This window comes from Danio rerio, chromosome 15, assembly GCF_049306965.1.
Source record: "Danio rerio strain Tuebingen ecotype United States chromosome 15, GRCz12tu, whole genome shotgun sequence".
In the NCBI taxonomy this organism is placed as follows: Eukaryota; Metazoa; Chordata; class Actinopteri; order Cypriniformes; family Danionidae; genus Danio; species Danio rerio.
In genome coordinates this window covers 27,185,721-27,199,755 of record NC_133190.1, presented here as the reverse complement: position 1 = coordinate 27,199,755, position 14,035 = coordinate 27,185,721, and the positions used below count along the sequence as shown (strand labels likewise).

Below are 14,035 nucleotides of genomic sequence, written 5' to 3'. Positions count from 1 at the left end.
TTGCAGTTTATGCAATCCTACATGCTCATTTCTTCCTGGCAGTTCCGTGAGAGAAAGAGAGAGCGACCAACTGACTGATTGATTGATCATGTGTGAATTACTTTAGAATGTTTATTTCTCAACAGTGTTAAAACAGCAGTAATAGCTACTAGTAATTACTGCTTTAAGAACAGCAACCTACATTGCTACTGAAAAATGCAACCCACACTGATTTTTTTTCTGCTTGTTCAAGCTACTTATTTAAAATAAGCTGAATCAACACAATACTTGAGTTTTTTTTGGGGGTCAATTAATTGTTTTGTATTCAATTTAGTAAAATCTGTGAAACTATTAAGTTAACTTAAATCGATTTGTGTTAAGACCATACTTGCCAACAATCCATTTTTTCCCGGGAGTCTCCCATATTTCAGACCCATCACCCGTTACCCTCCTGTTTTGTTATTTCTCCTAGAAAACTCCTGTAATTTCAGCCTAGCCCGGTCTTCAGTTTTTTGGTACAGTCTGTAACCCGCCCAGGTCACTAAGTTTGTGTCCGATCGCAGTGCACAGTAAAAAGTGATTAGCTACTTAAAGCGAGTAAACTAATTGCCTTAAAAGCAACAAGTTGACTTTACGAAAATAATGTAAGTAAAACCTGTTGTAACTTGGAAATGTTGACTTCATTTTTATAATTATGCTAAACCAACTAATCTTTTTTACAGTGCCATTGCAATTTTAGCACGTCTGTTTTCAAATATTTACTGCAATTATCACATTATTACATATTTTGTGCTTCATTAAGTCTAAAAAATTTACAATTATAGCTTGTGTTGAATTTAGAAGAAAAACAGAAGTCTGGAAGAGCGGATCTTTTTTACTGTATGTCAAGGTGTATTTGAAAAAAGTGAGTACAATTTTCTGTCTCTTGGAAAGGAGAGATGTGGTCTAGTTTAGACTTACCATTAATTCTCACCATCAGATTTAGGTCTCAGACAAAAAATCATTTTATACACACACACACACACACACACACACACACACACACACACACACACACACACACACACACACACACACACACACACACACATATATATATATTTAGCATATTTTGGATCTAAGATCTCAGCAGCTATCTTTACATTGTATTGATTTCTGTTATTTATTTAAAATAATAATACTTTTATACTGCTTATAATAATACTTTGAATTATTAATATTATTTAGTATAGCTATGTTTCTAAAAAAAATGGGGGAGAGGGTTGTGCGATTGAGGGGGGGGTTTATGTATAACAACACCCCTGTGCAAATGCAGTGCCAGTAAATTACTCTTGATTCTACATAAAATTGTTAACAGTGTAGTGAATGCAACCACAGACCTAAACCGTTCACTAAACACAACAATCACAGTATAACAAGCCCCGCCTTCTCGTGAATGCACAAGAATGCCAAGCATCTGAAAAGTACTTATTTCAGATTCACTAAGATGTCAACAGTGCCCTCAAGTGGATTTGTCATCTGAAACGTGTAACGAAACATACCAAAAGCAACATATATGTTTTGCAAAAATGTAGAGGCACATATTTTAAATGAGCCTGGGATGGAACAATGTCAAGTAACTTCTCAGCTGACAAAATATATTACTGATCAATTATTGCACATACTTTTTGTGTAATTATATGTCTGTAAGGTGTGTATTGGTAGAACAGAATACTTTAGAAAACAACATACATGCTTTCTATCGATAATAAATCCATGATGTTGCCTTTTTCATCCAATAGTTTAATGTTCAATATGGTTTAATAATTTATTTCAGAGTTACTTTGTTTGGTCAGTGTTTAAAATAGATGAAATACTATTTGGAGGTAGCAATATTGAATTAAAATGTGATCGAAATCTGCAATTATTCAGCTTTACAGCATAAAAGTGGTCCATATGACTTGCTCACTATAATAAAATCTTAAATCCTAATAATAAAAGACACAAGGGCTTTATTTGAGAAACAGACCACTGAAATTTACAACAAGTCTTAAAACTGAAAGAATTACTATCATTGTAGCTTGGATATTCCATTTAAAAAGTACTCTTGAGAAAAGTCAAACTTTTTCATTTCTCTTTCCTTTTTGCACCTTCAGGCTGTGGAATTATTTGACTTCAACGTCTCCTGGACAGTCCCATTATTACAGATCTGATAAAAATCACATCAGTAAACTCAGAGTTCAGGCCGAACAAATAAAGGAGCTTGAGGAAGTTCAAACAGAGAATAAGTAGGCCCTCAGAGGCACACGAGCATTAACAACACAGCCACCGGCGAGGTGAGAACAGCGTCTGAGAAACACTTCCCTTTTTAAACCTCCAACAGCTGCATTCACATCCACCACAATAACCCGTACAACACAAGCAGCAGTAAACGGAGAGCCGTGACTCAGACAAACAGCAGTGCTCCATCAACAAAAAAAGCACCCGGTGAGGATTAAACATCACAACCAGAGAGGATCAAAAACAGAGAATGTATTGAATCCAGTCTACAGAGAAAACATGCCTTCACATTCCAGCTTAACCACAACAGAAAGGACAGTCAAAAACGGTCGTGCAGCTGTTTTATCCTTGCATTCATAAAAGGGTGATTCTATAATTGGAGAAACATTATGCAGAAGTTGAGGAGAAATTTTTTTTCCAGTACAATATAGAAAACATACTGTAATAAATAAATCAGGGCATGCCAAACAAACGCCATTTCCTGCTTTTAATTTAAATGAAAAAACTGATTAGATTATAGTATTATTATACCTTGGTAACCTAGTGCAACATAGGCTCATTCTTAAAACAGAGCCTTATATACATTTCTGGAGATTACGATTTATGTAGCCAGAGCTACTGTACGTATGGCTGCATTTCGTCATTAAAACGAACATAGAATTAAGTCCAGTGAAGAACGGTCCAGAGAGCAGGTAATACAAAATCAAGTAAATATCAGGGTGAGAAGGTGGTAAAATATGAAAACGTGGAAAAAATCAGGCTGCTGTGAGGGCTTTTCTTTTTCTGGATTGCATGTTGTTGGGTTTAGGGAAGGCGGTGGGCCAGTCAATCTGTGTTTTTGAAAACACAAACAGTTTGGTTGGGCGACGCGGTGGCGCAGTAGGTAGTGCTGTCGCCTCACAGTAAGAAGGTCGCTGGTTCGATTTCCGGCTGGGTCAGTTGGCATTTCTGTGTGGAGTTTGCATCTTCTCCCCGTGTTTGTGTGGATTACCTCCGGGTGCTCCGGTTTCCCCCACAGTCCAAAGACATGCGGTGAAGGTGAATTGGGTAGGCTTAATTGTCCATAGTGTATATTTGTGAATGAGTGTGTATTGATGTTTCCCAGAGATGGGATGCAGCTGGAAGGGCATCTGCTGCATAAAACATATACTGGATAAATTGGTGATTTATTCCGCTGTGGCAACCCCAGATTAATAAAGGGACTAAGCCGAAAAGAATTTGAATGAATGAATATCAGTTGGGTTAGGGATGGCGGTGGGTGGGTCAATCTGTGTATTTGAAAACACTATCATTGAATTTAGGGAAGGCGGTGGGCAGGTCAATCGATGCTTTTGAAAACACTGTTGATTGGGTTTAGGGAAGACGGTGGGCGGGTCAATCTGTGTTTTTGAAAACACCATCAGTTGGGTTTAGGGAAGGCGGTGGGCGGGTCAATCGGTGCTTTTAAAAACACTATCGTTGAGTTTAGGGAAGGCGGTGGGTAGGTCAATGGGTGCTTTTGAACAGATACCTTTTGGGTCAGTCGATTGGTCAGTAAGTCCACAGCGGCCTCTGGTGGATTTACATGAGAAGAGCAGGAGCGAATGGCACCCACAAGAGAAATTTGAAATCACGTACAGGCAGTGGCCTCTGGTGGATTCGTAAAAACAAAAATTGCAAAAAAAACCTCCTATCTCCTATATCTCCGGAGACATATTTGGCGCTTTCCAAAATGAATATAGGGGTATGTTTCAGAAAGAGCCTGGGTTGCTTAATGAACATTGGCAGCCAAAAGCATAAATAATTTACAAGCATAAATTAAAGGTAAATATAGAGTTCATGGCATAAAAGAGTTCATGGCATGGCACTAGTGAAATTATGATTTAAGTATAAAAGTAGCCTGTGATCAGTGATTAATTCTGTGTTCCTTTTATATTGTGGTAACGGTTTTGACATTTTACAAAATAACTCTTGGTGTAAAAACTTTTCAGTTAAAACAATTCTCAGAGAGAGCACATACACCTTTAGTGTTTCAGATCTTTTCAGTGCAAAGAAATTGACATCCCTTCCAGTGCCTTACATAGTTGTGGGAGATAATTCCAACCAAATCAATCTGAAGGCAAAGCATGTTAAGGCAACAGAGTTGACAGTAGATTTATGGACACATTTTATAAGTAAATAAATAAAATTAAGCATTTTAATGTTGTAGAAGAAATTTAAATATTTTATAATAAGGGCTATTCAGTACTTTTATGAATAATATAAGTGAAATAAAAACAAAATAAATATAGAACAAAACATTTAGATTACAGTGTAACATGATGGAAAAAATACACTAATTCAGACAAGAAATAAATCATGATTTTATCTATACACAACTTTTGTTTTGCAGAAAACATATAGTTATGGTCTGTAGCATCTTTGTGATCAATGACAATGAGTCACAAGTAATTAAAATAACTAAAAACATAACTGCTTGAAAAAAGTAGAAAGAAATAATAGCTTTGGAGTTGACACCAAAATCCACCTGCAATTACAAAACCACCAATAAGTTCAGAGGCTTCATCCAAAGTGTATCCATCGACACAGGAAATAAATAGAGCTGAGTATTTCCTCATTTACACATTACACAGTCTGTGTTTTGACTATATTAATGGCAGCTGGAAAGGAGCCACATAAGTAAAAGTCTACACCACAGAACCATGTGTTAGCGCACACACACACACACAAAACCACACACACGTACACGGCACACAGTGGGAGGCTGTTCTTTCATTCACTGACTCACTCTGCAGAATAAACACAGCTCTTATCATCAATGGACGGAGAGAAAACCACTGAAAGCCCCGTTGAGGAGTCAATTCACAGGTGATGAGATTTGTATGGTATACACAGCTGTACTGGAGTTATAATATGACATATTTCGTATTTGGGGATATCTGGAGTGTAAGAACCAAACCTCAACTGAGACGCTCCATTAGCCATGCGGTTTTTAAAGTGTAATTAATCCCTAAGTGCTGACAAATCAGTACACGGACAAACAACTGACAATGCGATGATTCATTCTGACTGCATGCTTTGTGGAGGCTTTTATTTTTAAACCAACTAATCACTTTAATTAATGAACAAAAAGCAAGGCACTTGTGAGCAACTAGACCGCTGCTTGTGAGTGGAACGCTATGGAAATCAATGTTTTCATGTGATGGTGGACATCAGAGAACAACAACAACAAAAAAATGGGGCTGGGGAAAAAAGAACATATACTGAATATCCAAATTTCTGTTAAATGAACATGTTTACCTGGATACGTATATTCAAATCCTTTGAATAATGTTGACTTGATAATAAATCACTGACTTATTAGTGGGGCCAGATAAAATCTACGGACATGTTTTTGCCATTTCTGCTGAGAATTTTGCAAAAAATCTTAATATATGAAAAAAATAAATAAATTATTAACTTTTATTTAATCTTTACAATGCAGATCAAATTAGATCCACTTATTTGGTAAACAAAGCAAGTATCGTATATAATATATTTACTGTATTGTAAATAACTCACATGAACATTACTATTAAATAAATAAATATTACTAATACTAAATCACAATAATATTAGTGAAATTAATTTAAAAACTGAATAAATATACATTTTCACACATTTACACAAGTAAACACATAGACTCAATAATGGGCTAAAAATCTGTGGTAATCTGCGAATTTCTGTGCGCACAGATTCCATGTGGGCCGACTGATTAGTAAACTGATGTGAGTGTTAAATTATGTGTATAGGGTGTTATCTTGGTGATTTACTAAAATGTAATAACTATTAGGAATACTCTATTTTATCCATAACATACAAAAGATAAAAATACGGGTGATTATGTTAGATTAAAGGTTTCGTGAAGTGCTTTGAAATATGCATTTTTTATTCGATGTTTAACATAATCTTAACCGAAACATGAAGAGAATGTGGGATATAGTGTAACTCCTCCCCTTTTATAAAAAAACAGCCAATAGCATTTTGTTGCCAATGAGAGTGGTTTAGCTCAAGCGAATCAAATGAAAAGCAAATGAGAAGCGTCTTAAAAGGGGTGGGGCATGTCAGACACCAGAGAGCATTTGATTGGTCAAGATTTGATGAGAAACTGAAGTATAAAGGGACTTGGAAAACAAAAAAAAAACAAAACAATGGCTGCGTCCGAAACCGCCTACTACTCAGTAGGTACTGCATTTGAATTTAAACGTACTACTCGGCCGTCAGAAAAGTACGTTCTATACAGTAGGAATGTGAAAAGTATGAATGGAATTCCGACGTACTACATCCGCCATTTTATCATGGTCATGTGACCTACCTGCGTCAGTTGCGTCGCCTCACTTCCATTCATGAATTCTCTCACGGGGCATTATGGGATAGCGCAGCGTGCATGGGATGCGCACTTCAGAATCTCGCCGGAAGTAGTAAGTCATCTGGGTACTTCTCGCCTACTGATTTTCGAATTCTATGAATTCGGACATACTACTCGGCTCGCATACTGATTTTAGCGTACTATATAGTATGGAAGTATACGGTTTCGGACGCAGCCATTGATCCATGTAGGCGGAAGTGACAAACTACAAGCTTTACATGTTTATATCAGGTTTATGTTTAAATCTATTATCTAAACACAAATTTTGTCACTGTTTTAGAGCACACTAGTTGTCCTAAAAACTAACAATACTGATACTAACATCTAAAAGTCTTTTACTTGAATTCATGGGACCTTCATGGAACGCAAAAGCATTAATGTGCATTAAAAATTTTTTTTTTTAACTTTTCAAGGTTAAAAGTTGTTGGATGTACGATCAAGGTCCCATAATGCAATTCAAAAGCATAAATAAACAGGAAAAAAATAAATAGATTCACAAAATGCAACTGGTAACTTTTGGATAATCTTTACAGTATAGAAAGGCAGTGCTTTTCTGATGCCACGCCCCTCCGACCATTAGTTTGCTGTTAGTGAAGAAAAACCCTCCACCCTACTCAATATTCTGTTTCAGTTTCAGAGCCAAGTGGTTAAAAAAATGTCAAATAAATAAATAAAATGTGTGTATTTTCATGGCAATATGCGCAAGAAATGCTGCAAATACTGACACACATTTCGAGAAAAACTGCCACAAAATCTAGAATTTTAGGAAAAAAATGTCTTGCAAAAATCCGATATGAGGGACTGCTATACCCTCACTGCCCGAATCTGAGCTCTCTCACCAGGACTGTGGCTTCCTCTTCAGCAGCCCCTGCCGTCTCCACTGTGAGTGTGGACTCAGGTGGTAGGTCAGCTGCCGGCACACCTTCTCCATGGCACCCAGAGCATCTCCCTCCTGACAAAAACAGACACAGAGATCACGTCAATCAAGCCACAACACACAGCAGGTTAATAAAGACTGGCAGAAGACCAGGGTATCCCAGCCCTCCAGGTAAAATACTAATTTCTCTGACATTTATGATGACAAAGCTATACAGACTGACTGACAGGTTTCAAACTCACTCCAGTGCTATCATTAGGTCATCCGAGGATCTGGCTGGGAGTGTGTGTGTTTGATTTATGTGAGTTTGGGATGAAATGCATCTACGCAAAACGTAGCAGCAACGTATTGATGTATTGTATGGCCATCTCTGGAAAGCTTTATTATTTTCTACTCACATTTATCACTGCCTAGAGCAATCCAATTTGCAGAGAGACATGACTGCTCATATACACACACTGCCAAAAGTAACTGCCACACTCCTCTAGATGGAAACCATTTCTGCTGATGTTTCACGCATAAGTTAAGTTATACTGAGAAAGAAAAAGCACCGCACACTCTTACAGGACTGCCAATAATTTAGTCTAGAAATAAAATGCTGTTATGCTATATTAATAGGTGACTGAAAAATATTAAAATACCACATTTTTTGGGCTAAATAAATGAAAACTATAACAAAAAATGCAATAAGTCAGCTTTATTCAAAATAGGTTTCACAAATGTATAATGTAAAGTAAAGTAAAGTAATGTGTATTTATATAGCGCATTTATTGTGTATGGCCATACACCCAAAGCGCTTCACAATTATGAGGGGGGTTTCTCCACACCACCACCAGTGTGCAGCATCCACTTGGATGATGCGACGGCAGCCACAGGACAACGGCGCCAGTGCGCTCACCACACACCAGCTATTGGTGGAGAGGAGAGACGGTGATGGAGCCAATTCGGTGGAAGGGGATGATTGGGACGCCATGATCGTGAGGGCTGATAGAGGGACTTTGGCCAGGACACCGCGGTTACACCCCTGCTCTTTCACGAGAAGTGCCATGGGATTTTTAATGACCACAGAGAGTCAGGACCTCGGTTTAACGTCTCATCCGAAAGACGGCGCCCACTGACAGTGTAGTGTCCCCTTCACTTTTACTGGGGCATTAGGACTCACGCAGACCATAGGTTGAGCGCCCCCTGCTGGCCTCACTAACACCACTTCCAACAGCAACCTAGTGTCCCCTAGTGGTCTCCCATCCAGGTACTGACCAGGCTCAGCCCTGCTTAGCTTCAGTGAGTAACCGGTCTTGGGCTGCAGGGTGACATGGCTGTGGCAAAATGTACAGGTTAATTCGAAGATTCAGTTTGAGATTTAAGTCTATTAATAATGTAAATTAAGTATTAATAATACATTTTAAGCATAAAGGTTAACTTTAAGTGAGCTTTAGTCTAAGCCAACATGCTGTGTAGTTGTGAACAAGTATAGTCTTGTCGTTAATCCCAGTTGTATGAGCAACAAATAATAACTGGACTTCTAGTTGATCATTTGGAAAAGTGTCAGAAGGTCGATATTTCAGATGAATCATCTGTTGAACTGCATCCCAATCATCACAAACAGAAATCAGTCAAGTTTGGTGAAGGAGTAATCATGGTTTGGGGCTACATTCAGTATGGGGTCATGCGAGAGATCTGCAGAGTGGATGGCAACATCAACAGCCTGAAGAATCCAGACATTTGTGCTGCCCATTACATTACAAAATACAAAGGAGGGCAAATTCTCCAGCAGGACATACTTCAGCCTCCACATCAAAGTTCCTAAAAGCAAAGAAGGTCAAGATGACTCCAGGATTGGCCAGCCCAATCACCAGACATGAACATTATTGAGCATGTGTGGGGTAAGATGAAGGAGCAGGCATTAAAGATGAATCCAGTAGTATCTTGATGAACTCTGGGAGTCCTGCAAGAACGCTTTCTTTGCCATTCCAGAAGACCTTATTAAAAAGTGATTCGAGTCATTGCAGAGATGGATGGATGCAGTCCTCCAAGGTCATGAGAGTCATACACAATATTAATTCTTTTTTCACTGCTCCATGACTTTATATTCTGTACTGTACATTATTTCTGTTAAGTGACAAGACTTTTGTCTCAGCAAAATGAGACCTAACTTTCCTAATTAAGTAATTAAAACTCAAGGCGTGATCATATTTATTTTGGTAAAATAAGTGTAATCTCGAGGCCTTTGCCTTTCATATAAGCCACTTCTGATAGCAAATGATCAACTAGAAGTCAAGTCAAGTGTTCCTAAAACTTGGATAGACGACAAGCCCTTTGTCAGGCAGAATATGGCTTTGTTAACTGAAAAGCAAAAAAAGGCTTCACATTTATATTTAATTACATTTTGATTAATGATAATAAATGAATAAATTATATGAAATTAAAATCTCACCCACTTTAGATGATGTTATCTAAATATAAAACAATAAATGGGAATGCCCAATTAATTATCAAATAACAGTGTGATACAAAAAAAATAAAGATTAAATCTAAATTCTTAAATCTAATTCGATCTGAGCTAGCATGCTTTGATTAGTATTGTTGTTGTTAACTAAAAAATAAATATATTACACATTTGTTTACTGACATAGAACTTAAATGAACCAACTAATAGTCTTTAATAATAATAAATCATAAAGTAACACTTGCTGTCGTGTAAGAACAAGTTTAATTTCATTAATACGAGCTGCGAAGATGAGATCTTGCTCATAAATGTTTCATTTTTAATATCCATTCTAACAGTAATTTCATCTTATCACATTAATCATAACCTAAATGCACAGAGGTTTATTACTGTAATAACATTCATTTGCTTCGGGTAATAAATCAGGTTCAGTGAGACCACCATTCAAGCATGACGAGATTACCAATTATCTGCAGGTTTAAGTATTAACACTTGTCTGTTCAGTGGCTCCAACTAAGAACCTACAGAACCTAAAAATGTCTTTACATTTTAAGTGGTCACTACACTTCTTGAATCAAATTGTTAACCTAAGATAAAGGTAAAAAGAAATACAACCTATTAAAAATGTTAATATAAGATTAAATTTAAACGGCAAAATCAGCAAGGTTAAACTAAATATTAAAGCATTTCATTTTTACCTTGAAATAATTTTTTTTGCAACATAGTTTTTTTTTATTGCAAAATTCATATCAAATAGGATCTAAACAAATCATATAGAATCATGATGCAAAAATGAAGGGTGTGACGAGATGCTTACTCCACGAGAGGGGACACAAGTGTAGGTTCACGAGAATGAGACGAGATGAGAGATATATATGCTAATATATAAATGGAAAATAGATTTTTATTTAACTGGAAAAAAACACAAACTGCAAAACAATTTAGGTGCCTTTTAAAAAAATTGTAATGAATGGTATTTTACTTTATTTCTATTTTTTTACTTTAAAGAATTCTATGCTGTAAAGGACATGCAAACACTGCTAAATGTTTAGCTATAAACTCTACTGACTGGCATGTCCCTCGTACAATTTCACATAAGAAATCCGACTCCTTTCCACAAATTGAACTTAAAATTCATTAAATTTTTGGTATAATTTTTTTTTTAGCAGTTTTACTTTCATTTGGCAAGATTTCCTTCATGAACTTGTCACAAGCTCTGGGCTACTGAATGCAAATATAAAGTAAGGACTGATAGGAGAGAGTTGTTTTATTGTAATTTGATACCATACACTGACAGTATAAACGTGTGTTCGGTGATGATGAAGGCGTGTGTCTCGAGTCTCCAGAAGCTCACTGTGTCTGTGTGTGTATGTGTGAACGCATGCTTAGAGATGTGTCTGTGGTCTTTTACTGACTCAGTAGGTGCAGAGAATAGCGTCAAACAGTCATGCGTGCCGTGTATGTCTTATCCTGTTGCAAAATGCGACTAAAAGACCTACACAGGCCTTTACTCTGCATTTCAATAATTCGACTGAAATAGGAATATTCCACATGTCTTAATTCCTTTTGTTTACAAGGATTATGACTTTAAGCATATCTGAAGTGCTATTCTATCCCATGGATATGAAGCATGGTTAATGTGTATGGCTGCAGTTGTAGCCTCTGTTGGACGTGGCAGCCGCTGAACTCCGGCAAAAAAAAAATTAGTTACGTCACACCCGCCCAAGCAAATGAGTGACACGCGCAATTACCGAGCCCAGCCTGGGTTGCCAGGTGTGTGATCAAATCCTGCCTCCAATTTTCAGTGGTAAATTCACCCTCACGCTCCAGCATAACATCACAACTCACGAGACAACCTTTCACTTCGTTATACGAGATCTTGTCACATCTCTAGCACACCCAGGGCTTAATTTATGCCGGATCCGGATCCTGCACCTCTGAAATCTAATCCGGTACCTCATTTTACTGATCCCCCTTCTTCTACGTTCGCTGATCACTTTCACTTTCTTCTGCGAAGCCCAGACCCTCTTTACTTTCATCTGCGACAACCCCCCCCCCCCCCCCAGCTCAAATGGATTAAGTTTACAGTACTCATAAGGATTAGTTTTTAACTTAAATGGTTTGTTGCAATCAGTTTCTTTAAACTGTTTGAGTTACCTTAACTTTTTGGGTTTTACAGTGTAGTAAAATATTATGTACTGTCATCATGGCAAATATAAAAGAAGTCAGTTATTAGAAAGAAGTTATTAAAACTATTAAGTTTAGAAATGTGTTAATAATTCAGGAGGGCTAATAATTCTGACTTCAACTGTATATATTGTGAAATGAATAAAAATGTAGTTTTTTTCTCATTAATACCGGCCACTGTATTTGATCAAGGACACATTGTCTCTGTTCAGGTGTCTGTATCTGTACCGAAAACATCAATATGTAAATCAATCCTGCCATTGCTGCAGCAGGCCGTGACCTCTGTAGCGGATCAGGGACAGAACTGCGTGTGTTGATATTGAGATATGTGCTTGAGATTAACAGTGCCACATGGTTGGTCACCCCTGCAGACAGACAGTGGGTCCCCTGGCAGTGTAATCATACACCCAGCGGGCTCTGACAGGCCTGCTTTCCTTTTCGTCACATCACTGAGCTCATCTCGACTTTGTCTCCCTCCACTGCTACTTACAATAACATCACTTTAAGCAAACGTCACCTTACGCAACTGGGAGAAATTTCAGTCTCTCTGTTATGTCAACATGGTTGGTTAAAGGATTTTGCATATTCATGTTTCTGAGGCTGATCTTTTTTTTTAAATCAATAATGTCCAAGTCGTGGACTGGCCATATGGTCAGGGTGTTTCCCTTGTCTGTGGACAGAGATACTGGGACTGACTCCAACCCTGGTGAATCAATAGCTGGGTTTCCATCCTAATCAGAAGCAATATTTTCAAAATTTGCAAAAAAAAAAAAAAAAAAAGGAATAAATCCTAAATGTGTATTAGGTGAATTTCCATCAAGGTGTTAGAGTGGCTGACTGTAGAACTGGTAACTAGTAACCAACAGTAAACAAGGCAAGCATAATGGAGCCATGTGGGTGTAATGTTTTGAGTTTAAGTACTTCAGAGTTTATTTGGCAAATGCATTTTCATCTCTTGTTGTTTGCGTTAACCCTTTTTCGACTAGTCTGAAACTAGTCAAAATGAGCATAAAAAGTTTTTTGTATGGCAAATTAAAGGATTTTTAGGATTAAAGGATTTTAAAGGATTTAAGTAAATTAAAAGAAATATTTTATGGTGCATTTATTTAACCAAAATATAATAAATAGTATAGCAATATATTCATATAATTTTATTATTAATATAATAATACTATAATAATTTATTAGTGATAAAATAGTAACATAAATATTATTAGAGTTTTAAAAATAAATGTTTTCAATTCAAGTATATATAAAAATATTATTTATTCCTAATATGGCAAAGCTACATTTTCAGCAGACAAAAAAAAAAAAACATTTAAAAATGATGTTCAGAAAACATAATTAATCATTATTATCAGTGTCAATTTTTTTATTAATTTTTTGTCATCTAAATAAAAAAAAAAGGTTTTAGGACACTTTAATGAATATGATCTTAAAAGAACAGCATTTATTTAAAGTACAAATCTTTATTAACATTTTAAATGTCTTTACTGTCACATAAGCATTTCAATTTCTAGCAAAAGTATTATTTTTTCTTATTATGTTACAGCCTTAAAATAATAAAATTTATTATTGTAAAAAGTGTAGACTGATTTCATGAAAAAAGTCATTTAAAGCTGTTTAATAATTATTTTAGGGGCTTTTCACCTTTATTATGATAGGACAGTAGAGGTTTCAGACAGGAAAGCATTGGAAGCAGAGAGGGTGAAGGTTTGGCAAAGGAATCGCACTCAGGCTGCCATGAGCACGTCAGTGCTATATGTCGGCACACAGTACCACTAGGTTATTGGCGCCGACATTTAAAGCTGTTAAACACGCCATAATACTGCAACATACCAAAATACTAACAGACAGACATTCATTTTCTTTTCGGCTTAGTCCCTTTATTAATCTGGGT

The 14,035-nt window shown here is 36.7% G+C and overlaps 1 protein-coding gene across 1 annotated transcript in view; it reads right to left on the bottom strand.

Annotated features, from left to right (window-relative positions):
• lrrc75a (leucine rich repeat containing 75A) overlaps window positions 1-14,035 on the bottom strand; it is a 47,609-nt gene that overhangs the window by 17,747 nt on the left and 15,827 nt on the right. The window contains exon 3 of the mRNA XM_021474345.3: window positions 7,465-7,577. Coding sequence (XP_021330020.2) covers window positions 7,465-7,577 — 113 coding nt within the window. The remainder of the gene's footprint in view (window positions 1-7,464; window positions 7,578-14,035) is intronic.